This window comes from Meriones unguiculatus, chromosome 10 (assembly GCF_030254825.1).
Source record: "Meriones unguiculatus strain TT.TT164.6M chromosome 10, Bangor_MerUng_6.1, whole genome shotgun sequence".
Classification (NCBI taxonomy): Eukaryota; Metazoa; Chordata; class Mammalia; order Rodentia; family Muridae; genus Meriones; species Meriones unguiculatus.
The window spans coordinates 103,339,273-103,362,093 of record NC_083358.1 but is presented as its reverse complement, the minus strand read 5'-3'; the positions used below and the strand labels follow the sequence as shown (position 1 = coordinate 103,362,093).

General features: G+C 43.6%; 1 protein-coding gene across 5 annotated transcripts in view; it reads right to left on the bottom strand.

The window, feature by feature from the left end:
• The window catches only part of Slc22a15 (solute carrier family 22 member 15), a 64,891-nt gene that overhangs the window by 24,713 nt on the left and 17,357 nt on the right, over positions 1 to 22,821 (bottom strand). For all 5 annotated transcript variants that reach the window (XR_009594793.1, XR_009594792.1, XM_060392970.1 and 2 more), the window contains exons 3-6: positions 11,332 to 11,464; positions 10,503 to 10,667; positions 4,016 to 4,145; positions 308 to 523 (exon numbers count right to left, since the gene is read on the bottom strand). Coding sequence is in view for 3 of the 5 variants with exons in the window: in XM_060392970.1 (XP_060248953.1) it covers positions 308 to 523; positions 4,016 to 4,145; positions 10,503 to 10,667; positions 11,332 to 11,464 (644 nt within the window). In the remaining 2 variants the exon portion in view is untranslated. The remainder of the gene's footprint in view (positions 1 to 307; positions 524 to 4,015; positions 4,146 to 10,502; positions 10,668 to 11,331; positions 11,465 to 22,821) is intronic.

Genomic DNA, 22,821 nt, shown 5'->3' with positions numbered 1-22,821 from the left:
CAAGCAAGTGGGTATCAGGCTCAGAGTGTTGACCCTTCCTCTACTGACTCGGCATGTGACTTTGTCCAGCCCTTCAACCTCCCGGGGACCTGTCAGTGCCAGAGATAACATTTCCAAGAGAGTAGAGGGGTTCACAAGCAAGCATTGAGGGAAAGGGACCTTGTTTTTGTTTCTGTTTTGATTTTCTTTAACAGAACAACCTCAGGCTGACAAGAGGTCAACCTTTCACCATCCCTGCGGAAGGACCGGGTTATCAAGAGACCTTTTAGCACTCAAACTGAAGATTCTGTAACATCTCTCAGATTACCAGATGAACATCAGGATCAGAGTATGTCCTAGGAGGATCCGGTAACGGAACAGATCCAGGAAGCTCCCAGTTTCCCTGTAGGTCCTGTTGGCCGGATGTGTTAGTGAGAAAGTGCACTTGAGCTTGCGGTTCCTCTTGGCAATGAGGTACAGAGCCTCCTCCGCCTCACTCAGCCGACCCTGGGAGTATAACCAACGAGGTGATTCAGGAATGAATCTGAAAGACACGTCATTAAAGGCTGGATATTCATACAGGTGCACGTGCAGAGGAGGGAGGCAAACACCCGCTTGGTAGGTGGCTTCCCTCACCATGGCTCAGTTCCACCGCAAGCCTAAAATACGACTTCCTGAGTGGCACATGGGAGAGAACACAGAGGCTGCTCTGAACACTGTGACGGAAAACGGTGGCTCATTTTATTAGTTGGAACTGAGCCCATGATTTTCAAACATTGGTTTCAATAAAGGTAAACAGCTTCCGCTTCCTTTTTAAATCAACTTCGGTAAGTGAATGGCCAGTCTCCAGTACCGAATGGTGCATGCCCTCACAAAGCATAGGTCAGGCACAGCTCTGAGCCCCCACTAGGTGCTGTTGATAGATGACGTAGTAGTGGGCATAACGGAGCTTTATCTTTTCTGAGACGGAGTCTCGCTCTGTAGAACAGGTTGGCCTCATAGCCCAGAATAGCCCTGATCTCAAGACCCTCGGGAGTGCTGGGATTACAGGCATGCACCACCTTGCCTAAACAACTGGATTCTTAAGTTCTGGAAAGTCTTAACATTGAGATAGAAATCTTTATTGAACAAAACATTTTAAAGGTGTTTGTAACATCGACTTGTTATTTAGGAGGAAGTGTTACTTTGAGATTACATGGAAGCATGAGACAATGTAACAGATCTTTGTCACTCAGAATGTTCAAACCATCCAATACACCAGCTTTAAAGTGTCTTGATGGCCTTTCTTGTTTCCCTGGGGCTGTAAAGAATAAAAGTTGTTGATTAACTTCTAGTTACAGAATAACAGGCATTTCCTGATACAGCCACAATGTGTTGAACCACTCTGCACTAGGCCACGTGTATCTTCACAGTTTCAAAACTTATACTATATAGATTTTGCTTCATCATTCTGCCTGTGTTTTAAGAGGGCTTTCCAAAGACAGAATGGCAGAATGGAAGGCTTTTTAAAAATTATAGTGTGTGTGTGTGTGTGTGTGTGTGTGTGTATACGCACCCCTGTGTGTAGGTTTATATGCTGTGTTCTTAGAGGCCAGAGGAGGGTGTCAGATCTTCTAATCTAGTTATTCTTTGCCTTATGCCTTTGAGCCAGGGTCTCTCACTGAACCTGGAGCGAGGCTGATGGCCAGCAATTCTCTTTTCTCTGTCTTCCACAGTGCCAGGTTACTGGGGCATATGGCCACACTTAGCTTTGTACATGGATTTCAACTCAATTCTCCACATGTGCAAAGCAGGCACTCTGACTACTGAGCCATCTTTCCAGCCTGGGAGTCTTCTTTACTAAGCACAACACCAAAGTACTGTATTTGTTAAAAGTCCAATCTGATGCTTTCTGCCTTAAGCCAAATTCTGATGAATAAAATAGGTATTTCTTTTTTCAGATTCTTTATACTTCTCAATAAGGATGGCGAGAGCAACAAACACTACAGGACCTGGAGATTTAGTAGACAGGCATTCTGTCAAACAACCATTTAGTGAGCATTTCCATTTTATACAGGGCAGTATAATGGGTGCTGAGAGGAGAGATGCTGGAACAAAAGGAGTTTGTACAGAACTTACCCACTGGGGAAAAAGACACTCATGTACAACACTGGACTTTTAATCAAAGCCATTTAAAATGTCTTGTAAAATTGTTTAGCCACTTCCTTACTGCCATTTAATTATTGATATTGACTAATAAGTAAATAACCAAGTCAACACTGTTCTGTTGGAAGCTGCATCTGCCAATGATCAGTTGTACCCACTGGCCCAAGTGCGTGTAAGAGCTACCGTGTACAATGGTCTGATTGAGTCTTCATATAAACAAATTTAACTGGAAGACAGCTGACCTGCCTATACAGTGAAAAACATATGAAAATCAAATTTAAACTGGGCAAAGTTGGAAGGAGTAAAAAAGAACCAACAGGAAGCATGTCAAAATCCTGGTACGATTATCTGGGGTTAACAGAGCCATGTACTCCCCAGCCTTTTTGTGTTTCATCAGCAAAACAACTCCTTCTGAGACTTCATCAATCATGTTGAAGATGATATCTGAGAGCGAGGATGCTTTCAGAACCCGTGTGTCCTTTTCCCCCTTGCTCTCTATTGTTCATGTCCTGAAGTCAGTTCCCAGTGAGGGCATTTCCTCATCTAGCAATAAGCAGTAACTAATTCATACTTAGACCAAAAAAAAAAAAAAAAAAAAAAAAAAGGCACAATGGCTCACATCATTCACTGAATTGAATTTGAATTTGCACTGCTATTGAAGGAGAGATGAATAAGAGCCCGGCTAGGTGCAGGGATATAGGCTTTGTTAAATATTTGAAAAGAAAATTCATTTATTCACCAATACTTCAATACTTACCTGAGTCCTTATTAACTCAATGCGCTGTATGAAGCACGTCTTCGTTACTTTCAAAAAGTGCACACAATGTGCCAGCTAATCAAGTACTGATATTTCCCTTTATAATAAAATCCCCTTACCTCAGTTCACATAACTCAATCCTTTAATGCTTTTGTTCCTCTTAATACAAGTTAAATATTCTGCGACAATCATTTCTGCATTTAACCATTCTTTTATTTTCAATGACACTATGGAAGCAAGTTTCAGTTCAGATCCCACCAAATCTCAACCAAGAAACTGAATAAAGAGCTACTAAGTTGCGGAGACTGAAAGATCTGTCTCACTTTATGTCACAGGAGAAACCCGGGATACCATCGGATGAAACCTTCGTTTACACAAAAGATTTAAGTCTGACACTTGAGGGAAGAAACAGCTTTCACTGGCCACATTAGAGCTTGGTTATTTGGGCTGACATTGGTGGCTTGCCACCATGATATGACACTTGGGTGATTGTTTATGGAGCCCATCCTGGCCTGGGAACTGTTTGTGCACTGCTCTGAGCACTCCTGTAGACAGGTGTCTCTTGTAGACTCTGAACTTGGAGGCCCTGAAATGGGACTCCTGTGCAAGGTGGACAGCTGTCATCACATGGTCAGCTTTTAGGCTTGGCTCCACGGTATCAGACCGCACTCACACATTTAGCCCATGGCAGCAAGCTTGAAGGTCTTTAAGCCTAAGACATTGGGTTTAAAAAAAGAAAGGAAGGAAGGAAGGTAGGTAGGAAGGAAGAGAGAGGGAGAGAGAGAGAGAGGGAGAGAGAGAGAGAGAGAGAGAAAGGAAGAAAGAAAGAAAGAAAGAAAGAAAGAAAGAAAGAAAGAAAGAAAGAAAGAAAGAGAGAGAGAATTTTCCAATACTCTGAAGGCCAAATGCAGTCTACTGAGAGGTTAAACATGGGATACCTGCATTCTGAACTAAGTAACAGGCATCTCTCTTTTCAAGGAGCTGACCAGAACTGAATGTTTGTGGTTTAGCTCTTCCCAGAATTCACTGCAGGCAAGCTCCTGAAAGAAGTAATGCTGCTCGCTTACTTGCTCACATCTTTCCAAGATATCCCTATTTATGGAGCAAAAATTTCAAGGAGAAAAGACTACTTACAAAGATAAGAGAAAGACTACTGTTCCCTGAAGGTTGACCAGGACAGCTAGGGTCCTCCAGGAGCGGATGAAGTATCCTAGCAGGGCATACTGTGCGATGCCAACAGCAAAGAAGAGACCGCCAATCGATCCTAATGCAGGGAAAGGAGAATTGTCACTGGAGAAGATCACCCACAGTGCCCTTTCCAGCCCTGGTCAGTGTGCACGTCCTTCTTGTGAGACATCAGCCCTGCCCTACTCGGTGTGAAAGGCAGAAGATGGAGAACGACTACACAAGCACCCAAGAGGGGCCAGAAGTCTGTGGAAATGGAGGAAGGGCAGCGAAAACATGTACCATGCGTGGACAAGATGGAAGTCAAATGTTTTCACTGCCTTCTGCCTGCACCTGGTGCTGGAGATATTTTTTTAATGGGGGTGATGTGGCTCTCAGGTCATGCAGTTCCTTCAATGCTGGTCTTAATCTTTTTGAGAGGTTTTATTCTGTTATATGTGTCTACGTGTGTGTGCTTGCGTGTGCCACAGTGAGCTTCAGGAAGTCAGAAGGTGACTTGTGGTAGCTGGTTCCTTCCTTCCACTGTGGGGGTTCCACAGATCAGACTCGGATAGGCTTGTCAGAGAGCGCATTAACCCACCATGCCATCTTGCCAGCCCCCTGGGTATTAATCGTTATCACAGAGATAATTCATGAAAATATTATCTTAGACCACTCCCATCCCCCATCACACTTCTCTACTTAACTTATCACCATCAGATGTATGGCACTTTGCATTTTCTTGTTTCTCACCTGCATCTCCCAAGTAGAATATAAGCTGTTTGAAGCATGGATTTTTGTCAAAACACTAACGGAAAAATATCAACCACAGAATTGTAAGGAAGCTATTTTAAAACAAAACAAAACAAAAAGTGTTGGGATGAGGATTAAATGTACCAGCTTGCCTGATGTCCCTGCAAACTCTGTACCTCTGGCACACTTTCTGTTACTGCTATTATCACTATGGGCAGGACATTGAGCTATTTGTTGAGAATAATGTGTTCCATTATTAACCACGCACTGAAGCAATAAAATAGCTTGAGGGTTAGGGGAAGCTGTCTATAACACCACGTGCTGTATTTGGCAAAGCCAGGCCCCGTACAAGGTCCGCCAGCATTCTGGGCCATTTGCATCTTCTTTCTATGGAAAGGCAGTGTGAGGGTTTTTTTGTTTTTGTTTTTGTTTTTTTTTTTTTTTTTTTTGGTTGTTTGTTTCGGTTTTGTTTTTCTAAGAGAAGGTTTTGCTGTGTAGCCCTGGCTGTCCTGGAACTCGCTCTGTAGACCAGGCTGGCCTCGACCTCAGAGACTCGCCTGCCTCGACCTCTGGAGCTGGAACTGCCTGGCTGGAATGGCAGTTTTTAGATGAGATTTGCTGGTCTCAGTCTTAGTTTTTTTCTATGATAATCTTATAAACAAATGGTTTCTTTGATCACTGTTCATAATGTATCGCTGTATGACAAAACATGATGACTTGTATACTGTGTGTGTGTGTGTGTGTGTGTGTGTGTGTTCAGCATTATGAAAGCACAATTCAGCAAGTGAGGGAACAGAGACAATATGGAGTCCCCTGGAAATCTGAGACAATCAATATCTATTTGCAGGTTCATTATAGTGCATCAAATAACACCTGGCTGGGCTCCAAGGGTAAGGCTCCCCTGTCACTCAGTATTCACCTCTGCCAACACAGACAAGCCGTCAGGGGGGGAAATAGGCTGGTTTCAGAGGAGTCAAATTTAAACCCCAGTTCTACCAAATACTACAGCAGTGGCTCATCAGGGTTGCGTATCAGGTGTCTTGCATATTAGATAATTACATTATCACTCATAACAGTAGCAAATACAGTTACGAAGTAGCAACAAAAATAATTTTCTGGTTGGGGTCACCACAACAGGAGCAACTGTATTAAAGGGTCGCAGCGTTGGGAAGGCTGAGAGCCACAGTGCCACAGTGTGATTATGGGCAAGCCACTAAATCTTCCTGAACTTCTGTCTTCTCACCATTGAAATCAGATCAGTACTGGTCTCAAAGGATAGTTTTCATTGTTAGTAGTTTCCAGAACAGGATGCTTGTTATACATGTGCTATGTCTGTATGCTCTCTACTTTTCTCCTTGCTGGGATGACGCGTCTGACAGAAAGCAGTTTCAGGGTGGAGGGTTTGTTCTGGCTTACACTCTAAGAGGGCTTCTCTCATGGTGGAGAAGCATGGCAGTGAGAGTGTGGGGCTGCCTGTTCATGTCTGGGCAGTCAGGAAGCAGAGAGGTGAACGCTGGCACGCAGGTATCTTTTGTTCTCCTCTTTGTTCAGTCTGCACCCTCAGCCATAGGATGGTGCCACCTTCTTCACGGTGGGTCTTTCCTCCTCAGTTAACCATCTCTGAAATCTCTATCATAGTCATGCCCCCGAGTGTTCTCTGGCTGTGAGTACCACTTCAGAATACTTTCTCCCTCATTTTCCTTTCTAATTTCAAGAACCCCTCAACCACAGCGTCCTGAAGAACCGACTCTACCTTATCACTCCCATGCCATTCAAGTGGGTACTGCCAATCATGGTTCCCTTGGCTGTAAGATAACCCTGGCTGGACTAACCAGGATTTGTCATTTCAAATACTGTGCTTAGAGCTGCTGGGTCTCAACTGGCTGAGAATGTTTCCAGAGAGGATGGACAGCACAGATGAGAAGCACCGACTTCCAGGTTTCAGACATCCCCTAGGCTAGCTGCACTATCAGGAGAGGCTGAGCAAATGCTTTCCCTCTCTATTTGTACTGTCTAGAGTTGAGCATCTGCAACAGGTATTTGGTTCTGACCTCACTATGAAAAAGGTGCCGATGACTGGCCCAGTTTCCAGACCGAAACCCTGAAGCCTCCCTTAGGCCTCTCTTCCCCATCTCTGCTGATGCCCCTCTAGATCATGGCCACCCAAATATAACTCCTTTTTCCCTTCTCCTTCTCTGCTGCAGCTCCCACCTTGTCTGAACCATCACTGGGTTCACACAGCCAACCTCACAACTTCTTGAAAAGCCCCTCAGTTTTTCATTTTCTCTTCTCTGGTATCATATACCCACAAGAACAATCTTTCTGTGTGAGGTCCCATAACTCCTTTATGTACCATAAGCCCCATGACCTTCCTCTACATTTTGAATAAAAATCCAGATTGTTCATGCAACTCACCTTGGGATCGGCACCACCTGGCTCATCCCCTACCCATTCCTCTCTCTATCACCCATCCTTTGTCTTTTTTCAGCTTTTTTCAGTCATCTTTCAGCTTTGAAGAAGCTTCCCCCTGCCTCAGGCCTTGGTCCTTGCCATTCCAACTGCTGGAATTTCTTCTCCTGAATTGCATATGCTCAGGCCCTTCCTCCTCATTCAAATCTTAAATCGAACACGTACACTGAGGTTTTTCTAGAACCATCCTATTTAACATAGCTACTCTGGAAATAACTATCTGGCCCATTACATTGCTTAATTTTTCTCATTGTCCTTAGAATTCTCTGAAACTGCTTACTTTCTCAGTTTCCCCTAATTAAAACAATCTCCATGACTGCAAGCTTCTAAAGCAGGGAAGGCAACCAACATTCCTACCCAGCTATGACCCTAATGAACCACATCAACAACCAGCTTGGCACAATAACCCTAGTAATTCAGTAGTGGCACACATACCTTGGATATAACCAACTTCTAATTAAACTTACAATCTGCTGAACAGGAAGAAAACCATGCCTGGCACTAGAAACCTATACTAGTGAAGACAGCTATCAGAGGAAACTCCACAACCACTAATTCACTGAGCCAACATAATCCATAACAATAATCTATAAATATTTGCCCTTATATGGACCTATAAGTATAGTCTTCACCCCTCATTAAGGAAACTTCTCTTTGTGACCCACACAGACAACTACTGAAAAAACACCAACAACCAAAATGCAGAACTGTGAAGCCTAGTCCAGTGGATACATCTACAAAACACTTTCATAACTAAGACTCAGGGGACACTGCAGAAGAGGGGGGTGAAGAGATTCTAAGAGCTAGAAGATCAGGGGGTTTTCTGTGAGGGTGTGTCTTCTAGAAATGTTAGAAGTTACAGCCATGAAGCCTCACCAACATTCCTGCTGCCTAAAGGTGAGCTGAACAAGGACAATAGCAGTGGACGTGCCAAAATGGACAGGGAGGAGCCCACGAGGCCTCAACCTTTCAGAAAGAACTGCAGGTCACTGGCCAAGGCTGAGATGGAGGAAGGAGGTCTTCTTTAGGGAAGAACATGCCAACCTGTTGTTTAGTGCCAAATGGTCGGCCCTGAAAACATACCTATAACTAACATTATATGGACTGATCAGGTTACATTTAGGAATATATATACATATATGCATGCATATGTATAAACATTCACATATATGCACACAATAATAATTAATAAAAAAGAGGGCAATTGAAGAGAGATGGGGGAGAGACATTTGGGATGGTTTGGAGGGAGGGAAGGGAAGGGAGAGATGCTGTAATTATAATATCAAAAAAGTTTTTAAAAATTTGTAAACTAGTTCTAAAGAGTAGAAATGGAATTATCTCATAATATTGACATTTAGATACATCTCCATCAATCAAAAGGCCAATTTTATTCCCATGTTTGTTCAAAAATATTGTTTGTACCAATGACTGTCAAGTTAATGAAAGCCTTTTTAATCTCAAAAGATTATCAGTGCAAATCTATAATCTAAAAGGTAGAGATTTAGACAAAGGCACTCTCCTAAGATAATATTTGAAGTCACATAGTGCGTGTGTGTGTCATGTAGGGATGTGTTTGCAGGCGCCTATGCCTGGGCATGTGGAGGCCAGAGGCTGCTATGTGTCTTCCTCTATTACAGTTTAAAACAGGGTCTCTCACTGAACCAGAACCATGCATTTCAGTTAGTCTAACTGGTCAGTAGGCCCCAGGGCTCTACTTGTTCCCACTTCCCCAGAAAAAGTGACAGACAGACACCATTGTGCCTGGCTTCCCATATGTGTGCTGGGGAATCTGAAATCAGCAAACATTTTACTCACTGAACCACATCCTTAGCCCTCAGGCATTATGATGGCTAGTTGTACGTCAATATGACACAAGTGAGAGTCATTTTGAAAGAGGGAACCTCAACTAAGAAAATGCTCCCAACAAGACTGGTCTATGGGCTACCCTGTGGTGCATTTTCTTGATTGATGACTGATGAGCAGTGACACCCCTGAGGTGGTGGTCTTGGGCGCCATAAGCAAATTGCTTGAGGAAGCCATAAAGAGCAAGTCAATAAACAGCACTCCTCCATAGTCTCTGCATCAGTTCCTGAATCCAGGTTCCTGCCTTGAGTGCCCTTTCTTATTTCCCTGGATGATAGACTACAGAAGTAAAGAGAAATAAACCCTTTCCTACCAACGTTGATTTGTGTTTTATCATAGAGACCTCACCTAAGGCAACCTTTAAAGATAATTCCTGCGATAGTGAGATGTCTCAGTGGGTAAAGGGGCTTGCTGTCAAGCCTGATGATGTGAGTTCAATCCCCAGGTGCCACACGATGGAAGGAGAGAACTGACTCCTGCAAGTTGTCCTCTGACCATGAGCATATGGGCACATGTGCATGTGAACACACATACACATAAACTACATAAATGTAAAAAAGTTTAAATATTTTTCCTGTGTGTGTGGTCTTGTGAGGAGGCTGGAATTATTAAAACTAATACAACATATGGCCTCGATTTAGAATTTTAGCATCAGTGAGAAATGCTACAACAGTGCCCTCTATTGATTAGAGAGAACAGCAAAACTGAGGAAAGCCATGAAACAATTCAATAGTAAGGGGCCTCGGGTGAAAGAGTTCCTACTTTCCTGTCCTTGCACTATTTCCCAGTGTAAGGGAGAAAGTGATGAATGGTGTTCCGAGCACATGGGATGCTGGCCACAGCCATCTGCAGACAGGTCATGAGGCGGGTGGCCACCTCGCTGTCTGTGAGGCAGAGGAGACTTCTTCCAAGGCCTATGAACAGCACGATCTCGGATGCCTTGAAGAGCACACTGAAGAAAGCAAGTCTGATGCAGGTTGAGCATCCCGAATAGGAAAACCCCAAATCCCAAACGTTCCAAAATCTTAAACACTTTGCGAGTTAACACAATTCCTCAAGAGGAAAAATCCATACCTTACCTTAGACACGATGGTTTGAACCCAAAATAGAGATGCTAAAAATGCTGCATAACATCACCTCCAGGCTATGCGCATAAAGCAGCTATGAAATGTAAGTGTGTTTTGTGTTTAGAATTGGACCTCCTCTCCAAGGTATGTCATTATACATAAAATTCTGGAATCTGGAACGCTTCTGGTCCCCAGCATTAGGGTAAGGAATACTCAATCTGCAGAGATAAAATGCCTCATCTCCAAGTGTGTTTTCAGACTGGCTAAGCCGCGCACATCCAGAGCTGCACAAAGTGAAGCAGTACCTGCGAGTGCCCAGTAGGCGGTGCCCACGCATTCATTTAGCAAGACAAAGGCCACCAGGGACATCCCTCCATTCATCACGCCCACCAAGAAACGAGTTACTGCAAAGAATTCATATGAGGGGGAAAATCCATTTGCGATAGCAAATAAGATGTCAAGAGCAAAACCTGGGAAGAGAGGAACAATATTCAATGACCCAGAAGCAAAACAGCATTGGAAGAAAATAATAAATTGTATTCATCAGTTTGTGAAATAAACCTTTGTAAACTTAAATGTTCTGAGCTATTTTTTTATTTTATTTTTTAACAATTTGCCTTGAAAACCATGAAGAAAAACCAAAGCTTGCTTTCTTTGTTTTACAATTTCTGTCAATCACACACCATTTTCAGTTATTCATAATCGTGCTCGAAATTGAAAATCCTCACTCATACCCGTCCTGTCAAGACAGCTATGCCAAGTCTTATAGAGCTCATTTGAAATAAATCAACACAGAAGAATACAGGGAAATGGATGGGGAGGCTGTGGCAATCCTTCACTGCTCTCTTTAGAAGCAGGGCAGAGATTACAATTTGGGGGTTGCAGAAAGCACTGTCAACAAAAATGTTTTAAACAAAAGTATCTGGCCTTGTCCAGGTGAGCTTGTTCCGGAAACCCACCTGGCCAGAGTCATCGCTGGCTGCAGTGTGGCCTCTCGCCAATGTCACAAACAGGAGCTCTCTGTCCACCAGCGGACTCACAGAGAACTTTAAGGAAATAACACCCTTATTATTTCCTTACGAGTCTCAGGGAGGTAAAGTGGCTGATTCTGCGCACCCACGTGGTGACAGTTACCTGTGAGATAAACTTTTTTCCTTCCGAAGCGATCTGAAAGCTGACCAAAGGAGATAACGCCAACAAACACGCCACTGAAGAAAAAGGAGCTGGCAGCACTGACTTTGTAAGATCGGTTGGCGATTAGAAACCACTAGGAGAAAAAGCACAAGGAGGACTAGTTAGGCCACAGAGTGCAATCTATGCGCTGAACTAAGTAAGTCTACTGTACAACGCAGACTCACGCGGGCACCTCACTATGGTAGAACATTCATCTAAGGCAGCATCCACGGAGACAGTTAACTTCAGAAACACTGGACACCATTGCTGCTATAGCGTATTTCCAGAGTATTCTTCATATACTTCTAACAGAACTGAACACAGCATGTAAGTGCTAACTACATGTGTGTTTCTTGACGACGGCTTTATCCTGAGTCCTTGGCAGTTTTTGGAGAGTTTCTCTCTTGTTTTATTTCCATTTTTCTGTTGCCTACATATCACATGGCACATATGAAATAATCACCGAATAATGCTTTCATTTAACAGATTAATATGTTTAAAATTCCTTGAATATGTTCCTCAAAAATTTTAACTTGGGGGCTGGAGGGATGGCTCAGCAGTTAAGAGCACTGTCTGCTCTTCCAAAGGACCCGGGTTCAATCCCAGCACCCACATGGCAGCTCACAACTGTCTGTAACTTCTGTTCCAGGTGACCTGACCCCCTCACACATGTAGACAAAACACCAATGTACATTAAAAAAAATTAAAATTGGGGGGTGGGGCTGGAGAAATGGCTCAGAGGTTAAGAGCACTTGGCTGCTCTTCCAGAGGACCCAGGTTTGATTCCCAGCAGCTACGTGGTAGTCCCAGTTTTAGGGATCCAGTCTTCTGATGTCTGAGAGCACTGCCTAGACATACATGTACATACATACACTCAGACATATAAAATAATACAATAAAAAATAAAATAGGACACTATATGATCCTGTATGTTCTCTTCTGGGTATATTCAAAAGAATTAGAGCATGAACAGATTCCAAATCCCAAATTCAGGTCCTCCATCAACACCCACGTTAGTACACCATCATCCCCAACAATCAAAGCAACCTTTGTCAACCAATAGATCAGCAGAGAAGTAAAGTGCCATAGCCATACACAATAATATGGAATATTATTCAACCTTTAAAACTAATGCAGTCTGATTCATGCTACAACCCAGATGAACTTTAAAGTGAAACAAGCAAGGCCTGCAGGAATAAATACTGCATGACTCTAGCCACGTGAGGTACTTGCAAGAGTTAGCGTCACACACACAGAAAGGATAGTGGTTACAGGGATTAGCAACAAAGGTGTCAGTGTTTAATAGGAACAGAATTTCTATGTAGAATAATGAAAACCTTCTGGAGATGGGGCGTGGTGGATGGTGGCAGAATAATGTGAACATACTTAAGGCCATATATACACTTACTTAAACATTAAAAAGGTGGGCTTTGTGTCATGCATATTTACCACAATGAAGAAGTCCTAGAGTAAGATTATCTACTTTAGGACAACTGTGAACTTAAACAAAGGGCAAGCTCATTCTGATAGGCATCATTTTCTGACATCCTATCTAGTGATGGTTAGCAGTAGAGATCAGTCAATTATGTCACAGAGGTAGTAACCTCAGGGGACACAAAGATACCCATATCTCATCTTCATAGTCTCTTTGCAGGACCACCAAGAGCCCTTTTCATTGAGCACTCTCCAAGTGGCACTTTCTGGGTTGCCTGTCTCTGTTTTGCTTTGATTTTTTTTTTTTAATGTTACCCCTTCCCCATGCTTTGATGACTACTCATTAGGCCCCAAGCACATCTAATTTTTCTCCTTGCTCTGTAAGCTTGGACTGCTGAAGGTCTTGACAAGACAGTTCTAAGGATTGTGGCAAACAGGGTATAATAAGTATTAGAATTTCATATAAGAGAGATAAAGAGGGCTCTGGCATTTGGAGAGGAATTTTGTTCTGTGGAAAGCTAATTTTGGATACACTGGTAGTTGTGTAGAAGAATGTTCGACTCAGAGGAATGACCACAGTGACATATCCTGAAGTAGAAAAATGAGACATTAGATGCCAAGTTGTCTGAGAGAAGACAGCTCAGCATTCATCACAGGGACAAGCCCTGCTCCTGTGATAGACAAAACAGGAACAAATCGAACTGTTCTTAAGTACAATTAACGTCTTAATTCAGACACTTGTTATAGTCATCATGTTCTTAATGTTCGTGTTCACATGCCTTCAAAAGCTGGTTTGCGACTTCAGCCTTCATCTTTCTGTGCTTAGGAACTGCCAGTCTGTTTGCATGGTGAAGATACTTAGACCCTGAGCTGGGTCTGTCAGTCAGGAAGAAATGACTATTGTGTTGACTGTATTTACCAAATTCCTCATATCCACTAAAAAGGCTGCAGTGCCATCCCTCTGCAACTGAATAGCTGTCAACTTAGACAATGATTTTAGGAAAAAACGGCCCCAGGGATGGTTAACCAGCAAATTCCAAATCCTGATTCTCAGGCTGCCAGTTCCAAGTGTCAAGGTAATTTCTGCTAATTTTTCTTCAAGTCAATGCTGGTTAGGCTAATGCACCTCCCCTTCTCCTGGAACACACTCAAGAACAAACAGAAAAACTGAATAGCAGGTTTTTTTCAAAGTGAACTAGAGAATAACAAACCTAGAATCTGGGATCTGTCCCTGGCAGAGCTCCATGAATTCAGAGTTGCTGAGGCAGGCCATCAGCTGACAAACAGATTTCCACAATCCTGTTCTGTCTCTGTTTTACATGTTTTGTTTTCAGTTTTTCTAGATTATCATTTCTGTTCTTATTGCTTGGTTTCCATGTGATCAAAGTGTTACTTTGTCCAAACTTGACTAAGATGCAGTAAGACAGGGTCCCTGTATCTTAAAGACAATGTGTAGGTATAACTGTCTAGAGTTACTTGGAAGACTAGATCAGTTACTAGCTCCTTTTCTCATCCTGTGGTTGCTAGTTATTGCCATGATAAAATCCAAACCAGGAAGTCACCAGGATACAAGAAATTAAACAATAACAAAACAAAATATAATGATGACTCTGATTTTCTCAAGAAACATCTTCGTTTATTTGTTTGTTTGTTATGACAAGATTTCTTTGTGTAGCCTTGACTGTCCTGGACCTGCTTTGTAGGCCAGGCTGGCCTTGAACTCATAGAAATCTGCCTCTGCCTCCCCAAGTGCTGGGATAAGAGGCATGTGACACCGCTCCCAGCTTCTCAAGAAACATCATAATGAACCATTACATTTTAAAAATCAAAACGTGAAAGTCACTCAAGTCCTTGCTGGCTAGAGATTACTAAAGTGGTGACTTTCTCATTTTTTGTTAATGGCAGGTCAAATTCTAAAGCAATTAGAATGAATGTTCTTTTTACACTAATTCATTTCAAATTGAAAAAAATCATTTACAAACCCAAAATGTAAAAAAAGAAATCTCACTTTCTCTCCATGTGTACTAATAGGCAAGAAAGACTTACAAAGACAAATGCATTTATCCCCTCCTGTTGCCCTGACTGAACAACCTACATCTATTTTTATACATATGTTTTCTCTAATCACTAAAAAGAATCCATGAGTATTTATTGCATTGATTTCAAAACGGACTGCAAATACCTAGTGGCACAACCACAGATACTCTCATTCAGTTAACTGCGGAAAATAGGCCTGAGAGGAAATCGGGCACGATGCAGGGCAGAACCTAGAGCAGGTGCCTCTGCCATAAAAGATGAAAGGAGATAAATTCGGCCAGCACAGGTGTGAGCCAGGACCAGGTGCTCAGCAGAGCCTTCCAGCTCTTAAAGAGGAGAAAAGGTAGGCGAGCAGAGGTGATGAGAATGAAGGTGGACTTACTCTTGGCTGGGTATCAGTGACACATTTGGGAGAGGTTTTTGTTCAGTCTTCAGTTTTGCTTGTTTAGAGGCTGAGAATAAATGGTATGTCCCAGTAAGGGACTGAAGTATGGGTGCGTGGAGAGCAAATCTATCATGGCTGCAATACAAGTGTGGGGTGGAGATGGCAAGCTGACAATGGTAAGACCCAAAATGTAAAACTCCCGCATATATTAGTAGGAAAAAAAACCTATAAAGACACATATTTTTAGCCCCAAACATTTAGTGAGCCAGGCTGGCCTGGACAGAATGGGGGCTTCTAGAAAAGAACAGATTCAAGTTAGATATGGAGACCTGGTGTTCAGAGAGCGAGGTAATCTGGGACTAGGAATTACTACCAGAAAGAATTACATGAACCAAACAGAGAAAAGCTTGAAGATGAGTTTTAAGAGATCTTTAGCATGCCTTGAATTCATCAAACCTTAAGCTTTATGATGGTGTCAGGTCAAATCAATCATTTCTCTGACATGTCAGAAATATGAGCATCTGAAAAAAAAATAATGTAGTTCCGTAAAATGGACTCCATGCTAAGACACAACTCTAAAAGCAAAGTTAGCAGCCAAGTAATGAAAAATGCAAACATCAAAGAGCTGTCAAGCAGTCAGGCTGCACACTTTAGAGCTAGATAATTAACCAACCAACTTTTACACATTATTCTCCTCCTGTCCCCACAGCCACCCTTTGCACAGAAATGACAACGTACTGGGGAAAGGCTTTCTATTTTTAGTCCTCAGCGTGTGTTCCATTCAGGAAACATGCAGGAAAACCAGCAATCAGAAAGAAATTAGGAATAAGTAGATCTTGTAACTTAGAGCAATGGTTTTCAATCTTCCTAATGCTGCGACCCTTTAATATGGTTCCTCGTGTTGTGGTGACCCCAGCTATGAACTTATTTTTTGTTGCTACTTCATAACTGTAATTTTGCTACTGTTATGAATCATAATGTAAATATCTATGTTTTCTGATGGTCTTAGGTGACCCCTATGAAAGAATCATTCAACCCCACAGGGGTCATAACCCACAGGTTGAGAATCACTGACTTGGAGAGAGAGAGAGAGAGAGAGAGAGAGAGAGAGAGAGAGAGAGAGAGAGAGAAGTGATCTATGGCCTCTGTGCTTAGAAAAAGAAGACTGACAGCAAGACAAAGAGGACAGCGTTTTAAAGACACCTCCCAGGGTATGTCTCATTCCGTGGTGTGTGTGCGTGTGTCTTAAATACAAATGCCCAATAAAATTTCTGGTTTTAAACTGGGTTAGCATCACTGACTCGCGGTCTGTGTGCCATACGCAGGCCCCAACATGACACCAGCCCCGGGTGCATTGTCTTCCGTCCACGCTGGCGGGCCACCCCTCTTCCCTGACTGCCCCTGACTGCACACCCACTGCTGCATATGCTCCTTGGGCAAGCATAACCACCGGAGGAGCAGAAAGGACCTCTCTGCTAGCTTTGAGAACTGAAGCGTGTGCGGCCTGACTCTAAGTGGCTCAGGAACAGGACAGGCCTGTCTGCTTCACGTTCCCTTTGTGGTCTAAATGTCCCACTCTCTTGTCCCTACTTTTGCTTAAACTCCTAGTTTATGGTGAATCTCATGGAACAGTAATTGAGAGGTGGGGGCTCAACACAGGCCCCTCTTTTCAAAAGGGGCTGTAACTGGTTAAGTAAAGAGCCATGCACATAGGCTTTGATAAGCATTAGGTCATTTCCCTCCTCCAGGGAGGCCTGGCCCTCTCTTGCTCTCCTTGTTTCAGCCCAAGCCTGTGATAACTCCATCACCCACACGAGTGATACATGGCCTGCCTTGCAGGAGCCCAGATGAGGGCATGGCCATCCAAAGGGAAGCAAAAATTTCCATTTTTGCCAGGAAGCCTGATTCCTGCAGGGAACTGACCTTTCTTCGTACATGGCTAGGCCCCTGCCTTCCTCTCCTCACTCAGCCTCCCATCTACTAAGCTGTTTCGTTCTGTGTAACACAGTCCGTACCCTAGCCTGGTCTACTCTCCTCAGCAGAGCTGGCCCTCTCTTCTCTCTGCCATATCTCTTCCCACATTTTCTTCTGCATAGTGAGCCATGTGTTCCCCAAATGATGCCCTGAGCTTCCTGAGGGCACATTTGTAACCCATGTGCTAATCTTACAGTGCCTGCCAACACTAATTAAAGACTTGCTGAATTATGTATGTACTGAGTGAAGGCTATAGTCTTACAGGCATCTTCACAAACAGGGGATTTCGTTTCTGTTTCTGTTTCTGGCTCACCTTGAACTGGCACTGTTCCTCCTTCCTCTGCCCTCTGCCTGCTGGGATTCCAACATGTACTACCAACATGCATCTTGGTGTCATTACTTCAAGCCTTACATTCTGAGGTTACTAGAATGCAGAAACTACATAACTGGCCATCTTTCCTTCAGAGCCACTGAGTGGCATTCTCATCCAAGGGGATATAAGGGACATTTGGAACTTGCAGGGCTGTTCTTCCTATAGCCAATCTTACATCTAGGATACTTTGTTTTAAGTTTAGCTCATGAAAGCGTGTTCATTAATGCACAAGTATTTCTACTAGAAACAATACCCATAATCATCCAAAGGAGTAGTGTCATGGGTTGTACACAGGAGATCAGTGAGTCTGTGAGACAGGCTGTGACTGCAGCCATGTCGCCCATCACCTGCTGCTGAGTCTCCTATAAAGGTGGGCTTGTACTGGGGCTCAGTGTATCTCACAAGTACTGCCTGATCCTTCCAAGACATGGGAGCAGACCAATGGCTGTTCAGTCCACCTGTCAAGATGCCAACAAAGACAAAGGCATCTCCCTGGTTGCTCTGGCAGGCCACCTAACCATGGGCTAATAAGACTGGCCTATTCCCACTGATCCAGTTCCCTGCAGCTTGAAGTGACACTTTGGGGAAACCAAGTTATAACAACCACTTCCACATCCAGACTCCTAGCCTGTGGGTATTCTAAGACTACAGTGCCAAAACAGCAGTTTCCCAACACCCCATAGAATGACCTTGAGGGCCTATAGGATCTTGAGTGGTTACTCATAGCAACTCCACACAAACAGCATCACCAACCCCTTTGCCCTTGTCTTCACCATAAAAATTACAAATGGCTTTGTGCAGGAAATCCTCACACCGGGAGCAAATCAGGTAATGAGAGCTCCCATGAGTGGGGAGTACTTGGACAGGGCATTTCCAGAGCTGTTTCATGGTGATTAACTAACTTGCTTCATTTCCATGTAGTTGTCACTCTGAATTACCACTTAATGGGTGAAGTGTGCAGGCAATAACAATCAGTAGCACAGGCGTAAGGAAGCAAGACATTAAAAAAAAAATTAGCCCCTACAGCAATTAATTGCAGTGAATTTTTCAAATAGTTTTAATACTCTGTCTTTTGACCCCAGGGTCTGGCTTGTGGAAAAATATATTAATCTCAAGATAATAGTCAGTCAACTTTAGCTCTTCAATATCCACAATGATATTAAAGATTCCAACCTTGTGCTTTTTGGTTGCAAACATTAATTAAGCATGATAATTGTGTGTCTCCATGATATTTGGTATTTTCTGTAGGAGTCAGAGCTCAGGGAATAATTTGAATACAGCAGACAGCAATTTGCTACATAAATCCACCCCAATGGCTATTAGCTCATTTGAGGATAGTCAAGACTCCTAGATTAGAGGACTTTTAAAAACTTAAATACCATGTTAATCACATAACCTTTTATTCACCCTTCCCAAACCCTCCATAAAACTGTTCTTCAAGATCAAGTGCAGTGAGATGTTGGCAGAAGCTGTAAGCTGTGGATTTTAACACCATATCCTTGACTGTGGAACTCTGCAAACACTATCATGGTATCTCTCTACACAGGTTAAAAAAGAAAAATTTCTCATTTTATTTTATTTGGATTTGTTTAATGAGGTGAGAGGCATATGTGCCACAGTGCATCTGTCAAAGGCAGAGGAAAATGTGCAGGAATTGGTTTTCTCGTTCTACCATGTGGGTCCAGGTGTCAAACTCAGGTCATCAGCTTAGCAACAAGCACCCTTACTCTCTGAGCTAGCATCATGCTGGCCCAAGAACTTTCCTTCAAACTTCAATGTCTAGACTACGTCATTTCAATAAGAACCATGTCTTGGACTATGCATATACCACAGACTGTTTCAATACTGCCAAAGTGAAGACCATGAGAACAACTGAAAACTATAAGAGGGACTGAAATCGGACCAGTGCTAACTAGCGTGGAGGTCCATTTAGGGATGCACTTCAACTGCTATTAATATGAACCTGACTTGGTGCACAGACCAGTGAGCAACCGGCACCCCAGCCATGGCTGCTTCTTGCTCACCAGCTATTAATCTGCTCTGTTGCTAGTCTTTGGCTGAATGGTGGTTTGGGGAACAACAGGGAGGCTGGAAGCCACCTGCACCAACCACTTCAAACCACCCCAAGAGACCTGTAGGTGCCAAGCAGGAGCAGCCTGAGAGCTCACACGTGGCTCACACACTCTGGATGAGGAGACAGTGTGTATAGGGCAGACACTGACGCTGGAATGACCCTTCCGATAAAATAAGACTTTGAGAAAATCAATAATTCTATGTTTAAAATGTAAGGCAGAGTCCTGTTAAGTCTTCCCGAATCTCGGCAGGAAGAGAGGAGTGGGTGATGGCTCTGCCTGCCGAGAACAAAGGACTTGCTCATTTCCCTTCTCCCCCTTCCTCCCTTTGGCTATCCTCTCCTTCTCTCACACTCACCCCCCCCTTTTCATGTGGCAGCATCTCCTCATCTTCAGTCCAGGGCAGATTCAAACTCCTAATTCTCAACTCCTTAAATTCTGGGGTTACAGGCATGTTCTACCATGCCCAGCTTTTCACTTAAAGTCTCTTTGCTATTTTCTGTAGTATTAGGAAGCATGTCGCTTTGTGTGGCTCGACAATAAAGCAGAGCAGAAGCCTGGTCTCTTCACTGTCTTGTGTAGATCTGTGTGTGCTCCCATACCCAGACCCCCCCCACACACACACACATGTGACTAGAACAAATACCCAGAAAGGGCAAGTGTGGGACACCATTCATAGACAGTTGCTTTCTTGCAAGCCTGCTCCATGCCACAACAGGACCACGGGAGTCAGTGAACGGGCCCCTCCATTTACTAGCAAGGCTCACCAAGCAAGTTCGCTGCCCACTCGAAGAAGATATTTATCCTGTTTCTCTATTTTTCCAAGAGGCACTCTCAAGCAGGAGAGTGGCAGCTGGGAAGGTATTTCTTTTATTCAGCCTTCTGCCTGATGTAGGTACTACAATCTCCTCATAGTCACCTTGTTTGAGTGTGCCATCACCAAAGTGCCCAACCATAGTTCGATTCCTTACTTTTTGCCGCTTCAGTGAAGTTAAGACACAGCTCAGGAGAGTGAATGTTTGGTCATGTTTTCCAAACAAGGGCTTCTGGGGCTGGTAGAGGCAGGGCTAGGCTGAGACCTCTCAGTAATAGCAGTCCCTACTCATACATAAGATAGGCCTGGATTAATGGTTCAGTTAAGAATGCATACTGCTTTTGTGGGGGATCAGAATTTGATTCCCAACATGCACACTGGGCAGCTCAGAGCTACTCTAACTCCAGTTTTAGGGGATCCAGTGTCTCTGGCTTCCAAAGGCACCTGCATTCATGTCCACATACACATGCACCTATGTAACGAAATCAAACACCTTAAACATGACACGCTGCCTAGGACGTGATTTAAAACTAAGGTTTATGTGGAGAAGTGTTTGGAAGTCACTTTTGTAGTGGAAAGAATATGGACTGACTTCTCTTATACCTTCTGTAAGTCCTTCTGGAGGTTCATCTTCTCACCTACAAGCTTGGATCAAAGAATGAAAAGTCTTGCGATGGCTGAGGGGGCCTGTGGGAGCAATGGAGTTCAGTCCCAGCAGTGGGCCACCCGCACTACTTTATGAACAGTGCAGACAGACCATGGCCATCCTTGCACAGCATCATGGACCTACCTAATCTGAAGCAACTGGTTAAGAGTTGAGATGCTTCATAGATAATCATGGCTCTAGCAGTCTTATAGAGGGCCAGCAAATCTACATTACCCAGCTGTGCAGCAGGACAGCCCTTAACCCACCTCAGATACACTGAGGAATTGCTGGAGGTGCAGGCTCACCATACACAGGGTAATTTATGCACTGCAATATGACTCTGGTAGGAAAGGGGCGGACCATGTGCCTTTATGCCTCAGAAAGAAATCACACACCTATAGTCAAGATGAAGACATAGCATATGTACCCAGATGTGGGCATCTTAGAAGGTATGGGTGAAAATGGAAAAGAGACAGACAAGTATTACAGGAAAAGAAGGGGACAAAGGGGAAGAGAGGATGAAAGGTGGAAACAGAGAAGCACATGGAGAAAACAGCAAATATGTTCTCATTATGTAATTCTGGCTGGCCTGGAACTCACTATGTAGACCAGGCTAATCTTGAGCTCATAGCCACACACCTTAAGCCTGCAGGAAGGTTTACTGTGATTTTCTTCAGTGGTGATAATTAGGTTAAGAAGTGTTTACATCTGTGGTGGACTTTTGTCTGAGACTCACTTCATTATAATGTGATAATGGACTTGTTAAAGAATATAGCTACAGCTCTCACCCACTTCACAATCCTAGGGAAAACCAAATGGAACCAGGGTTTCCTAGAAAGATGACTGATATCACAGCTTGGACATGGGAGCTGATAGGTAACTTGGGATATATTAGGCTAAAGACACAGACACACACCCAGAGACATGCACACATACCTTCCCCCTCCCATTCTCGTGTGTGTGTGTGTGTGTGTGTGTGTGTGTGTGTGTGTGTGTAGGGGTTTAAACCCAGGCCCTTGTGCATGTAAGACAAAGTTCTACTATTGGGCCACACATTTCGACCCCTCAACAATGGCCTCTCAAGTACTTTTAAAAATCAAAATGAACAAGGAGGCTGTCTACTTTGTGAAGGGTAAAGGCACAAGGCAAGCGCAAGGTAGGCATACTTTTCCTATTCTCCCCCTAAACTCTGCTGAACATTACACAGGAAACAAAAACAAGATGACTCTGAAAAGTAGGGAAAGATCCATCTGGGGACTCTAGGATGCAAGCACTGGCACCGTGATGTGCTCTCCAGCTTCTCCAGCCTCATATATAAGAGTAGATGTTGGAGAAATCAGCGGGTCAAAAGTGAGACAGACACAGACCCCAAAGCTCCATAAAGGTATTGGCTGAGTGCTAAGTAAGCACTGCCATGTATGTACCGTTAAGAATGCTGGCGTCATGAAAGAGCTCCCTGTGAGTACCACGTAGTGCTTGCTTTTCTTCCAAATAAACCCTGGTTAGGGCTGTGCTGTCAGAGCTTCCCTGGAGCCTGAGACTTCCAGCGAAGCAGTCACTTACTGCCACTTAGCCAGACCAGCATCACGGCAACGCTGCTGCTTGGACCACTCCAGGTAGAAAGAGACCTGCAAACACAATGAGTGCTGACGCTATGACCCTTCAAGAGGCCTTGTTCAAGTTCTGACGAATCAAAATTACGCCTGCTTGCAAAGA